Here is a 14,574-nt window from a genome sequence, read left to right as displayed (position 1 = left end):
ACGCCTCCGTTCCCGCGCCCCCCATCCGCAGGCGCGCGCGAGGCGCACCCCCCTTCCCTCGGCGGCGCCGGGCGCGCGCGCGGCCCCCTCCTCCTCCCCTCCGCGCCTCTCCTCTCTCCCGGCAGAAAGTTAGCAGCGGGGAAGGAACTCGGGGCTGCAACAGCGCGCGGCGGCGGCGGCAGGGACTGAAGCAGGAGCCGCGGCGGAGCGGGGGAAGCGGGGGCGCTGCAGACGGAGCAGGTGCAGCCGGCGGGTCCGCGCGCCCCCCTCGGTCCCCTTGCCAGAGGCTGAGGGGGGGTGGTGGGGGGCCACCCGGACTCCGCGGGCAGAGCGGGGAGGGGGGCCATGCGGCCGGGCTTCCCCCCGGCGCAGCGGGACAGCGGCCAGGGCCGGGGGCGCAGCGGCGTCGCTTCATGCAGCCGGGGCGGCTGGGCAGCGGCGGCGGCGGCGGCGGGGGCGGCGGCTGAAACCATGTCCGGGCAGCGCCGGGGGCTGCCGCCGCCGCCGCCGCCGCGAGCCGGGAGCCGCGATGGCCCCGTGGCCCGCACCTCCTCCGCCTCCGCCTCCGCCTCCACCTCTGGCCGCGCCGCCGCCGCCCGGCGTCTCTGCTAAGGGGCCGCCGGCGCGCAAGCTGCTTTTCATGTGCACCTTGTCCCTGTCTGTCACCTACCTGTGCTACAGTCTCCTGGGCGGCTCGGGCTCCCTGCAGTTCCCCCTGGCGCTGCAGGAGCCGCCGGGCGCCGCCGCCGAGCCCCCGCCGAGCCCGCCACCACCCTCTCTGCTGCCTCCCCCCGTGCGCCTCGGCGCCCCCTCGCAGCCGCCCGCGCCGCCGCCGCCGGACAACGCGAGCCGCGGGGAGCCGCCCGAGCCCCCCGAACAGCCCGCCGCCCCCGGGGCCGAAGGCTGGGGGCTGGCCAGCGGCGGCGGAGGCGCCCGGGACGCCTGGCTCCGGACTCCGCTGGCCCCCAGCGAGATGATCACGGCGCAGAGCGCGCTGCTGGAGAGGGAAGCGCAGGAGTCCAGCACCACCGACGAGGAGCTGACAGGCCGGAGAGCGGCCAACGGGAGCAGCGAGAGGGGCGGCGTCGTCAGCACCCCTGACTATGGGGAGAAGAAGCTGCCCCAGGCGCTCATCATCGGGGTCAAGAAAGGAGGGACCCGCGCGCTGCTAGAGGCGATCCGAGTACACCCGGACGTGCGGGCGGTGGGCGTAGAGCCGCACTTCTTCGACAGGAACTACGAGAAGGGGCTGGAGTGGTACAGGTAGGACCCCGCGGGATGGGAGAGAACGGGAGGGGAAGCCGCCGCTTTCTGTGCCCTTCGAGATGCAGGCACCGTCCCGGGAGTCCTCAGTCCCTGCGCTAGGGCTCTGGGAGTCCTGGCGGGGTCGCCCAGCGGGGAGCAGCTGCGAGGGCTGGACTCCAGCTAAAGATCACTTTATTTCAGGGCTATTTCACCCCGCCCTGCCTCAGGCTTCTCATCTAAAGAGGCGCTTTCTGAATCTACCCAGCTCCAAGCCTGGGGTTCCCCAGCCCTCGTGCCTGCGGGGTGTTTCCTAACCCAGGCTTTTGCAGGGCTCTGGGATTCTGTGTGGGGGACGCTGAGAAATGAGACCGGGATAACTAAATTGACGAAGGGGCTTTGAGATCCCCAGGAATCAATCACCATCGCCCTCAACCGCATTTGCGTGGCTGGAATCCAACTTTAGTCTTTTAAGGTCAGAGCAAAACGCACAGGGAATCGGTTAAAAAGATGACGCTGGCACTTTGGCTTTCTAGTAAAAAGGATGTTTCCCACCTCCTTAACTTTCTGTCCCCCTTGGCTGGATGAGCAAGGAGTTGCTCTTGCATCAAGAGCCTCAATGCCTACAAGACAGTTGGTTCCCTAAGAGTGTTTATGTCTTGCACTCTTGCCCTTTCTAATCTGCAGTTGTTTTGCTCCAGATTGGAGCTTGTGAGGGGCTCTTGTGAGATGCTCATGATGGACCTTCTTCCCCAGCGTTTACTGGTGGTGTGAGTAAGGCAGTACAGAGAACTAGAAAGTTAAGTGCAGGTGAAATAAATTAATAATCCACCTGTCTTGCCAGCAATAACATTTCCGACAACACTGTGCAAATACTCCAAATGCAACCCCCCCTTTTTTTCTTTCCCTTTTTCCTCCTGTTTCATATCTTTCTAGAAAACCAATCTGGATGGCTGGCCCCATCTCCATTGCATTTCAATAAATAATTGCAATTGTCAAACCGAAACACGGCCTTTGTCAGCTAAAGTGATGTTATCATCTTAACAGAGCCAATAGGTAAAATTGTTTCATGACAGGTCGCCTTCCTGTTGAAGAGATGTGCTTTCTAGGTTTAAATTATAGCCTGGGAAAGTTTTAGAAATAACTTCAAAAAAAATATAATCAATGTGTGTATTGTGATTGATTTCTTCCACTTTTAAAAAATTTGCCTGGTGCTGTAAAAGCTTCAGAGAAGAACACTTAGGCATAAGCATTCCAGCGCATTATCCTGAAACAGCAAATGTGTCGGTTAATGTCTTGTCTGTTTCAACAGCGAGAACTAATTGCAATATTTTAGGAGGCTTCAAACAGCCCCTTCCTATCAAAACATAAAACAGCAAATGCCTAATTTAACTGGAAAATCAGTATTTATAACATCACAAGCCATGGCTTCCAGTTTGTGATTATAATTTAAAAGGTGTTATGATGACTAATGCAACAATAGCAAAATAAAGTCGGGGTACGCCGTCTGGGGAGGGCTCGGTTGCCTAACTGTTGGTCGTGGGAATGTTCTGGTTTCTTCTGTCTGGTGACTTTAGCCCTAGCAGGGTTACTGTGAGTTTTATTTCCAGTTCTAATTTTAAAGCTGTGTGTCTTGTGAGAAGTGTCAGATGTCCTTTGAGGAAGGCGTAAAGATCAAATCTTTCCAACATGTGTTTGGGTTGCTTTGCGGCAGCTGGAAATAGAGAAGGGGCCGTTTTGTTGAGATGACTTAAAATTGAGGAGGGGTGCTTGGTGCTAGGAAGTCCCATGGCGGGGTCTGGAGAATTTTCCGAATCCAGGGAAAGCAGGTGTCAGATGGTCCTATGTTCTTTTCTACTGAGACTTGAAGGTACATGAACTTCCTCGCTATCACACCGCGGCTACTGAAGATATTCCAGCACTGAGGTCTGCCAAGCCTCCTGCTCCTAACCAAGCCTTGTGATATTTGGAGCTCGGTGTCAGTATTTGGTGGCCATTCATAGAACCGTTAACCTTAAGAGGTGCGGAGAGGGTGGGATAGGCTTGGTCCTCACCCGAGGGGACCGTGTGATGATGTTCTGGGTTCTCCTTGACTCACCCAGTATCTTGCCCATGACAGAGCCTCATAATGCTGGGTGGTCCTGACGGGGAGTACGGGAGCAGATCCTCCCCAGAACAACTTTCCTGCCAGTACGTGTCTATCCAACAGAGAGGGATTCGTTAGTCACTGCCACCTGGCTGGTATGCAGACTCCTGGAGGCTCCTAGGCTCTCAGGGGCTGATGTGCTGGCCCTGGCCTTGAACAACTCTTTGTGGCCCCTAACTGTGCTTTCAGGGAATTTGTGAGATTTTTTTTCATGACTTCCAGGTCTCCAGGCCTTTCCTCTCCCTCTTTCCCATGGAGGAGGAGGGGACAGATCTCAACCACACTGTATTGTAGAGACGGAAATGGTGGCATTGATACAAACCAGGAACAGACGCTTGGTTGGTCGAGTCTCGCGTCTTTAAACTGATGTCCTTCCCATAGCGGGTGAGCTACCTGGACTCGGTTTGCTTAATGAGAGGTCCAGAGGTTAATTTATGCTTTTGATTTCCTCCTTATTTATTTATTGACTTCTTATTATTTTTAATGTGTCTCTGGTAGCCTACTGATTCTGTGCGGGGTTCTGGTTTTTCTGTCTGTAGCGAGAGCCAAGAAGAAATTGGGGCTGCTGTCAGCTCTGCCGTCTTGGGGTTTCCTGACACTCCACGAATCAGCCAGAGCTGTTTCCTTTCCTTCCTCTTACTCCGGTTATCTCTAAATCCGGGTTTTGCTTTGCTCCTATGCTGTTGATCTAATGTGATGTGAAAACACATTTGAGATTAGAACATGTGCATTGGGTTTTCAGGGCAACATTGACTAATGGATTAGGTTGTGTGTGGTGAGGCTTTGCAGAAGCCAGCCTCACTTGGTATATTGACACAGACCAGTGATGAATAAGTTGGGGAAGAGTCACCCCCACTCGTTCCTTCCTGTCTTTCTTCCAAGAAGGGCAAAGCCACCACCAACTTTCCATGTGATCTGATACAACTTGTCTGGGATGGGACCCGGGAGCAGGCTTCTGGCTGCCACTGCATGACTCACCAAAGTGACACAGCAACTTGAGCGGTGTCTTCCCCCTGTGGTTTATATACCGAACAGGCTCCGTGGCCACGGCACTCCGGGGACACCACTCGGGAAAGATTTCACCTTCTCTGTCAGAGGTTCATATCCAGGTCCATTGGCTGGGGGAAGGAACGCTCTCCAAAGCCACACTCGTGTTGTCCCCGGGGGAGGTGGACAGGCAGCAGCATTATTTGCACATGGCACCCAGAGAGAGAGAGAGGAGGAAGGACAGAAAGGTGCTGGCATTTGCCGAATGCCAGCCAGTGTGGTGGCCGGCGCTTTAGAGACGTGTTCTCTGTTTTGAGCGGCGCGCGGGTGCTGAGAGCTGACCCCACAGCTGTGGGTCTCACCCTGCCTTGTCTCCTCCCTCGGTGCGCAGCCGCGCATCAGGCATAGGAAGGTCGGCTCCAGCTTTCATCATCCTTTCGTTCAACGAATATTGAGTGAATGCTAACTGTGCACCCAGCACTGTTTTAGGTACTGAGGGTCGAGTGGAAAATAAGATGGATCAAGCGCCTGTTCTCCTGGAACTGACCAGGAGAGTCAGGGAGACAACAAACAAGGGGAATGATACAGAGAAAAAAAATCCTGGTTGGGATAAAGGCTGTGAAGCCCAGTTAAAGTCATCAGAGATTCAGGACACCTTTTTCCGGTTTGGTAGCTACTGTCCACCTTGTGGCCCCTGAACACAGGAAATGCCCAGATTGAAATATACCGTAGGTGTGAAATACACAGAGTCCTGAATTGCTCGTTAATGATTTTAGGCTGAGGACCTGTTGAAATGGCAACATGCTTATTAACTTAAATATATTACTAATTTCATCTCTTCACTTTTGAAATGTGACTCCTTGAAAATTTAAAAGTTGACTCGGGACTCACTTTACGTTTCCATTGGGCAGCGCTTGGATAGGAGAGCGCTTTTGAAACTTTCAGAGTGCATGAATCACCTGGGGATCTGGCTAAACTGCTGATTCTGATTCTGCCAGTCTGAGTGGGGCCTGAGATTTTTGTGCTTCAGAAATGCTCCCAAATGCTAATGATAGCGAGGCCTCATTTTGAGTAGCAAGGGGACTAAAAAGTAATTAGTGTGTGAACGTGTGTGCATGTGTGTGCGACCTAAGTTGATTAGGAAAATATCTCTCCATGGAGGTGATGCAAATGAAGTAAAAGAGTCAGACCCTCCCACGTAAAGAGATTGGAGAGGTTTCCAAGTAAAGGAAATAGCAGGTGCAAAGGTCCTGGGGTGGAAAAAGCTTTGTGGCACTGCAGTGTTAATTCTCAGTATTGGAAAAACACCGTCTTTGTAGGTGCACAAAACTGGGTTCAGACCTGGTGTTGTAACTGGCTATTTGGGTGATCTTGGTTGGGTAACTTATTTAACACGTCTCAGCTTCAGTGGTTTTTCTGAGAGTAATTTCAGAACAAATGAAATAATAAAAATGAAATGTATTTCTAGACAAAAGGAGTTATTTTGGGACCGAAATCCAAATGGACCTGACCACTGGGTTTTCCCATTTCTCAAATTATTGTGTTCACTTACGTGCTTCACATTGTATTGCTGAGAGCATCTGTTCACTTGTTTGTCTTAAGGTTTGGGAAAAGCTCACTCACGACTGGCTTTGTGGTCTCCATCTGCTTAACCTTTTAAACTAAGAGTCTGGGACTCAGATGTTTTCAGGGCCCCTGCAGATCATCTGAATGAGGGCAGTGGACTAGGTAAGTGGGACCTGGAGTTCTGCTATGACAAAGGGGCTGCTTCTGCCTTTTCCATCTCCTGTTTCTGCCGGCAAATGAGGCATCCGGGTTATCAGATCTTCGGCTTTGTACGGGAAGCTGGGAAGCTAGGTTTGGATGTGCAATCTTCTGACTTTCAGCGTTGCTCACAGATTTGGTAAAAGCCCTATGTGGGCCAATACCATGGGACAAACAAGACCCATCTGTGGGCTGGACGCGGCCAGCTGGCCACCAGTTCGTGACCTCTGGCTTACACTCATTTCAGAAAGTAACTGGCAAGCTGGAACCCTTTGCAGTGGCCAGAATTGTAGCTTACACGTGTTATTTTGGTTTAGTTTTTTAGAAAAATTTTTTTCCTTTTGCAGATTTCTGTAACAGCATGTGGGAAATACCTCCCAGATATATTACAATAACAACAAAAAGAGCTCCACATAAACAGGAACACCAAGGCAGAGAAAAAACTGCACTCAGAAATTTCCCTTTTGTTCCCAATTAGTATTTCCCTGAAGGTAGGAACCTTCTTGATTTTTCACTCATTAATCCAAAGCACCTATAATCAATCTGTATAGAGAATTGGAATGTGTAATAGGGAGTCTGGTCGGGCAGAAGAAGACCTGAAAGGTGCAAAAACTGGATTCAAGACTTTGCTTTGTTCTGTTGGATGTCAGCTTACGTCCATCTCTGCCGCTCAGGGGACAAGGCATATCTCCATAGGGTCCATTCATTCACGGAAATCCTTTGATTCCATCTTCTGTTCAAACCTTCAGACAGAGGACTTTACAGAACAGAAGCCACATGATTGAAGCATGGGTTGCAGGTCTGACTCAGAACCCACTGTAGGCTCAATGTGTGACCTTGGATAAGTGAATAAGACCAAGCCTCAATTTCTCCATCTGCAGAATGGGCTCAATAGCACCTACTTCCAAAAGATTCTGTCAGGATGACATGAAATGGAATTTCATGCATCATATGTAGACGCTGTGACGTAGCTCATTTCTTTCCCCTCCCCCCTTTTCTCTCTCTCTTTTCTTCCATTTTATTTTTTTCTTCTTTTATCTTACCTATCAGTATGGAGGACCCTAAAAAGAAAGCTGTAATGGATTTTTCATTTCAATATAGTCTTTTATTTCGAGAGGATGTCTGAAGGAGGGATTTAAGTCCTGAAGCTGCTCTTAAATAGCTCTCCAGAGCATGATCAAAACCGGATTCCAGAATTGAGTCTCTTGTCCCTGGAAATGAATGGGGGGTGTAGGGGGAGAAGGGGCTGGTTTCCCCATGTAACCTCAGTCTGAGTTCTCTACCCTGGGAGTGTGGGGGAAGTAGCCGGGCTCCCTGGGGTGCAGGCTGCCACCCTCCCCAGCCCCCAGTGAGAATAGATGCCATTTTCCCCAGATGGACCCAGAGGTGCTTTGAATGCCCGGGACCTGCTTCCTGCCTTGAGTTTTCCTGCCAAACTGAACGTGCTGGAGGCTGCAGGCTGGCTCAGGAAGACCCTGTCACACCCCCTACCCTGAGATTGGGTGGCTTGCCCTGGAGTGCGCCTGCCATCATAAAATGATTTATTTTTTATTTTTGTGATTCATACCAGGCAATTTTTACTTTTAAATCGAGCCAGCAGAGAGGCCTCGAGACTTTCGGTGAATGAAAGATTGCTCAACTTGTACATTCGAAAGTTTTAGAGGTTTGGGTTTTGCATAATGGATGATGTCTCGGGAAGGGATTGAACCACCAGCCTGGTAGAGTCATCTCTGGATTCTGTTGGTTTCTGCGGTTTAACAAGCTACTCTATAACTGTCTTGGGAATTTCAATCTGAAATTATAATTCACTAAGGGAGGCTTTCAGCTGATCTTGCCATTAATTAAAAGCAGGTTGTTTTTTTTAAACACATGCTACTTAGGATTGCCTCCCTTTAAAAATGTTTTTAACCTTTATTTTAGAATATAGAGTGTATTTAGAGGGGAACAAAGCAACATGTGAATTAGGCAATATTTTCTTTGCTTGCAAATAATAGAAATCCAACTTAAGTGTTTATAAACAAAAGGGACACTTTATTAGCTTATGTGATTGAGAAGTCTGAGGTAACAGCTTCAGGAAAAGCTGGATCCAGGGGCTCAAATGATGTCACTAGGCTTCTGTCTTTTTCTTTTCTTTGCCACGTTTGTCTGTACCTTATATCCTTCTCAGATGGGCTATCTTAACACATTTTAGTCCAAGATGTTAAGTAACAACCCTAGACACACATATTTTATGTCAATCAGTCCTTTTAGAGTTCCTTTTTAAGAGCTTCTGCAGGAAATTCCTGGAGATGCCTCCAGCCCAGGTTGGGAAGTGTGTCCATTCCTGAAGCGACACTTGTGTAGTACTCTGATTAGGCCTGGGCGATGGAGCCACTCTGTGACTTGGGGTTGTGATGGAAGCAGAGAAGCAGGGTTGGTCCCATTGAAACCACAGGGAATGGTTGCCCCCTAGTTTCAAAAGTTCCATTTGTAGGGACTGGTTAAACTGGATGTCCATTGAACATGAAGATCGACTCTTGGTCAGGAACATGGTCTCTCTAATCTAGCATTTTACCTGGGAAGAAGTACACAGGATTCATTGTGGAGTTCAGGGTACTTGTTATTCAGTTATCCATTCATGTATTTGTTAAACACATATTGTCAACTGTGCTATGTGCTGGGTTCAAACATGAGCCACACATGTCCAGTGATCCGAAAGAGCTCACAGGGCAGGGAAAAAGACATGTATGTGATTACCTGACGAAGTGCTGTAAAACTGGGCCAAGGAGGATTTGTTCCAGGAATGGAAGGATGGTTCAATCTTGGGAAATTTAATGATGAATGTGAATTATTGCAAATATCGACAAACAAGAAAAATCCTGTGATGTGTTTTATGGATACTAAAAATACCTAAGATAAGGATGAATATCTATTCCTACTTTTTGGAACAACCTACTAATAGGATTGTACCTAAAGCCAGCATTATCTTATGTGGTACAACCTTGGAAGTGGTCCCATTAAATCCAGAACAAGATAAAAACATCACCATTATTCACATCATTCAGGAATTAATAGATAATTGAGCTAGAAAAAGAAGGGAAAAAGGGGGGGAGGTAGAATTACCACCATTTGCAGGTAATTTCCGTTATTTTTGGAAAACCAGAGACCCGATCTCTCCTTGAATTGAATTCATTAAGGTGATTTATAAGGAAATGCCTGGGCTTTTGTATTTGCCCACGCCAACAATTTTGAAAATAGAATGGGAGAAAATATCCTTTTTACAGAACCAAAGAAAGAAACAAAATAAATAGGAAGAAATTTAGCAACAAAATTACAAGGGATTTGGAACCACAATTTTTTGGGGGGGTGGTACCAGGGATTGAACTCAGGGGTGCTCGACCCCTGAGCCACATCCCAGCCCTGTTTCATATTTTATTTAGAGACAAGGACTCACTGAGTTGCTTAGTGCCTTGCTTTTGCTGAAGCTGACTTTGAACTCATGATCCTCCTGCCTCAGCCTCCTGAGCCTCTGGGGATCACAGGTGTGTGCCACACCACGCCTGGGGACAAAATTCTGAAAGGCACCCAAGAAGACAGGAGTCAATCAATGGGAAGAGAGAAACCTTCTCCAGGACAGCGTTTCTTTCTTTTCTTTCCTTCTCCCTGACCCTTGTCTCCTCTTTTTATGTGCTTAATTCTTTGCTGGCTAAATTGAGGTCAGGTGTGTTATAAGAGTGATCAGAAAAATGAATAGGACCAAAATATCGTAGTTCACAAATCAAATGTGCTTACTTTCGGCATTTTATTTGACAGCAGGAAGGATGGTAAGACAATTACAAAGAGTGTTCCGCTCCCTTGCTGGGGTGGGAGTGGGGGTTATCATCTGGGTGATAAGACCCTGTCCAAGGTGCTGATTCGCAGTTGAGCTGGTGTAAAGTCATAGGAGCAGATGTACTCCTGTTGATCCAAAGTAAAAATCAGACCAGGGACAAAGGCACTTACTTCAGGGTGGCCGGGGAGTGAAGGCTTGGACTTGGAAGACCAGTCGCTAATGTCAAGTGTTGTTGGGGGACACTTATTGCACTTCCATGCACGGTTCTGCTCCAAGTCCAGATTTGAACAGTCTATGCAAGACCCTTGCGAGGTAGCGATGGTTACTTTGCAGATGAGGAAACTGAGGCCCTAGAAGGTGAAGTAACTTGCTCAAAATGTGGTGTGTGGCCTCAGATGCACAGTGCTGCTTTTGGTTGCCTCAGAGCTCTTTCCCACGGGAAGAGTCTTCCACCATCGTGGGAGTAAATAGCACGTGTTAACATTTTTGCTTTGGGGAGCAGATGGACTGGCTACCTACAGGACAGGGTCACTCAGGGGTCTGACCCTAACACCCAGCTGTGGAAATGGCTTTCTTGCTATTCTGGGACGATGCCAATCTCATTCCCAGCGCCTCTCTATTCTGTTCCTTCCTCTTGGGATGCTCTATCTTCTGATCCCTAAGTTGCTGGTGTCTTCTTGTCTGTGGTGTAGATGTAGGCTCAGATTTTAGCTCCTCAGAAAGACCTTTTCCAGGAGAATAGAGGAAAGGGACCATGGAAAGAGACAATACTGGGGAATGATATTGGCCACATTAGATTGTTACATTGTGTGCAGGTATGAATATGTAACAACAGATCCCAATGTTATGTACAACTGTAGTGCACCAGTAAAAAAATAAACCCTTTCCCACTGACCTAATTTCAAGATCCTTTTCCTCCTCTGAGCTTGCTCTGCTTGTTCATTGTCTTCTGACCAGAGATTATTCTCCAAAGTCATCCCAGTAACTTATCTTCTCCTCACCCAAAGGCAAATTGCACGAAAGCAAAAATCTTGTCCCTTTGGGTCCTTGCCAGTGTCCGGAACAGTGCCTGGCAAATAGTAAGCACTCGGTATGTGGTGAACTTATTAATGCCTAATTATGAATTAATGAAAGAAGGGCCATCCACATGCATCTAGGAAGAGAGAGCACTCACGTGTCTTGCAAACTTTAAGAATTTTCTAAGCTGTTTTGCATATTACTTTTGCAAGATTATTTCAGATGCAAATAAGAGAAACTCATACAATAAAACTGTGTGGGCTAGACAGTCACCCCCCAAGGTACACATTACCTCAAGCTTCCTCTCCTTCCCCTTGAGAAGTAGGGACTTTATCCCAGTTTTACAGGTAGAAAGATAGAGAACAAGACTTCTGGAAGGCAAGTGACATTCCCAAGGTCACAGTGCAGCTGACTGTCAGGAGCTGGGTGTCTTTTCCCTGTGACACATGGCCTTTGGTTCCTGGACTCTGTTGTTGCAGCAGCTTTAGGAGAACATGAATCATTCCAGATAGATCATCATACTCTGAGGTTATTGGAATTATGTTTTCTCTAAATGTATTCTCAAAAATACATAATTGCCATTTAATAATCAGGCAGTGATACAGAGGCCCCACCTTGGATTTGTGTGACCCTCTTTAAAGTGTGTCCACCTTTTCCTCTACTTGTAGGTCGAAGCTTCATAGGGAGGTAGAGCTTTGGGAGACTCTGGAGCTCAGGAAATATTTGAGTCAAAATTCTGTCCTAGACACGCTTCTGTCATAGGGCAATTTAACTGGAGTCATGTGATATTTGGGAAAAAGGAGGCAGACTTTAGCCGGGTGTGGTGGTGCACGCCTGTTATCAGTTTGGGAGGCTGAGGCAGGAGGGTTAAGAGTGCAAAGCCAGCCTCAGCAACTTAGCCTGGCCCTAAGCAACTTAGTGAGACCCTGTCTCTAAAAATATATATATAAAAAAAGGCTGGGGATGTGAATGTACCTCAGTGGTTAAGTGTCCCTGGGTTCAATTCCCAGTACCACCACCACCACCACCACCAACCAAACCAAACCAAACCAACAACAACAAAAACCCAAACCAAAACAAACCTGGAATCAGAAGTAGAGGATTTGAGTCTGAGTTCCGTATCTACCTTGCTTTGCATGTATAGACCAGAATTCAGCCTTTGAGCCTTTGTTGTCTCATCTCTAAAATGGGAATAACCACCTCTCATCACTCTGCAGTGATTTTGCAAGGGGGGGTGATGGTTCTGTGCTGGGAGCTACCTTGTCTCTGTACGTCAGTTGTTATTAATCCACGCACGTTTTCTCGAATTCCTCCCGATAATTGGTTTTCTGGGATGCTGCACTCCAGGGAGTACCTGAAATACAGGACAAGCACTCTTATCATAAAGTTAGATTAAGAGGTTTAATTTACAGGAACTATTATAGAGCACGGATATCACTATTCTTAGGGCAGACTGCATAAAGTTCTGGAGAATTCTTGGACAACTTCAATCTGCATACTCTTGGCCATTGGTGCGTCTTTTCGTTTAGACTCAAACAGTGTAAAAAGCAATGGGGTGCACTTGCTCCCTAGGACTGCCCTGCAGTTGGTGAGCTTTGCAAGTGTCTGGAAGACTCTCCCACATTCTGTCCATTGCCCCGTCCTCTCTTCCCTGCATGCCCTGGCTGTGTTTCCTGTGTTGGTGCATTAACTTCCTTCCTGTGATAGGCAGAAGAATAATCCTCAAAATGTCTACATCCTCATCCCTGGGACCTGTGAATGTGTCAGATTATGTGTCAAAGGGGAATCAGACTGCGGATGGAATTAAGGGTTGTTAAATTCTAAAGAGTTGACTTTAAAATACAAGGTTGCCCTAGATTATATGGATGAACCCAGTATAACCCAAAAGAACCTTACAGATGAAAGAGAAAGGGGGAGAGAGAACCAGAGGAGTGGTAGCCTGAGAAGGACTCCATTGACTTGCTGGATTTGAACATAGAAGAAAGGGCCATGAACCAAAGAATGTGAGAAACTTCTAGAAACTAAGGAAAAAGCAAAGTGATTAACTTCTCCCTTACACCCCCAGAAAGAATTCAAGTCTCATTTTTGTCCACTGAGACCCATTTTAGGCTTCTGGTATCCACAACTATGAGATGATACATTTATATGAAGCCTCTAAACTTGTAGTCTTTTGTTATAGCAGCCATGGGAAACTAATACACCCATAGATGTAGTAGATTTCTCTAGTAGTCACCATCTTGGTCCTTTTTTTCTTTTTCTGGGAAGTATCACTTCCAGGGCTTCTAGGTATCTTTCCAAACCGTGGAGCATTGTGTGAATATTTTCTATTTGCAGATGGAAATGGTCCCAGTGACTCACATACCATGGAAATTTATTTCTCTTCTACATAGTGGAAGGTGGTGTTCAAAGTATGTAGCAATCAATCCTGCCTGGCCACCAGCCACTCAGAGGCACCGCAAACTGAAAACAGAGGTGAGGTGTATGGTGTGTATGTTTGCATTCCAACCCTGCAGGTTCAAGCCAGCCGGTGCAGACTGAGGGTGCGGCTTCCCTCTGTGAGATCATTCAGACCCGAGTTCCTCCCTGCTTGTTGCTCCACCGCCCCCGAGACAGCTTGTTAGATAGAAACACAGCATCTCAGATTCCATCCCAAACTCTCTGCAGCAGAATTTGCATTTTAGGAAGATACACAGGTACTTATTATGCACAAAGCATGAGAAACACTGTCTTAGAGCGGGACTTTTCAACCTTAGCACTATTGACATTTTGAATGGGCCAAAAAAGTCTCTGTGGTGAGAACTGTCCAGCATATGTAGGATATTTACTGGCCTCTACTTATTATCTGCCAGTAGCACCTCCCTTCAATTTTCATAGATAAAAATGGCTCCGGACATTGCCCCTTGACTCCCGGGAGGGCAGGATTGCCTCTGGTTGAGAACTCTCGCCTATAGTTTTTCTCTTCTGCATGACCACAGCTGGGAGTCCACTTCCTGCACCTTCCAGGGCTGAAGTCCAGGAGGCAGTTCCCTCTTAAGCAAGGGAGGCAGAAGTTAGGCCTAAAACTTCACTCATTCTGCAGGTGAGGACACAGGTGCATAGACACCCGGTCTGCAGAGGGGTCAGGGAAGGTGCTGGGTGGTTCTGTGACTGAGAAGGAGGGGAGGCTGAGCCTGGGGCCAGCCAGCTGTCTCTGTCATAGGAACTAACACATGTTTATAGGGTCACAGTACATTTTTAAAAATTCTCTTCTTTCAATAAGTGAATCCAGTGGAAGGAGGAAATCAATTGAGCATAAATAAATTGAAATAAGTATTTTTTTTTCCCAAAAGGAATTCAGAACTATTTCAGGAGATCACAGGAAATTTGAGAAGGACACATACAATTCATCTGATTTACCTTATTTTGATATCAAGAGTTTGGTGTTTTCTAAACTCCAGTCATGAGTATTAATCTTGCTGGTTTTTCCCCCCGTGAAGGTACACACTCACCTGCTGCGTATTATTCTTTTCTTTCTTTTGGATCTTTGCCTTCTCTGTGCCAGTGGCTTTATTTTACTGATTATATAAAAACTCAGAAATTCTATAGATTTATCTATACTGATGTTTTA

At 47.6% G+C, this 14,574-nt stretch overlaps 1 protein-coding gene across 1 annotated transcript in view; it reads left to right on the top strand.

The window, feature by feature from the left end:
* Positions 1–529: 529 nt before the first annotated feature.
* Hs3st4 (heparan sulfate-glucosamine 3-sulfotransferase 4) overlaps positions 530–14,574 on the top strand; it is a 388,020-nt gene continuing 373,975 nt past the window's right edge. Inside the window, exon 1 of the mRNA XM_047533926.1 lies at positions 530–1,263. Coding sequence (XP_047389882.1) covers positions 530–1,263 — 734 coding nt within the window. The remainder of the gene's footprint in view (positions 1,264–14,574) is intronic.

Source organism: Sciurus carolinensis, chromosome 18, assembly GCF_902686445.1.
Source record: "Sciurus carolinensis chromosome 18, mSciCar1.2, whole genome shotgun sequence".
NCBI classification, from domain to species: Eukaryota; Metazoa; Chordata; class Mammalia; order Rodentia; family Sciuridae; genus Sciurus; species Sciurus carolinensis.
This window is presented reverse-complemented; position numbering and strand designations above follow the sequence as displayed.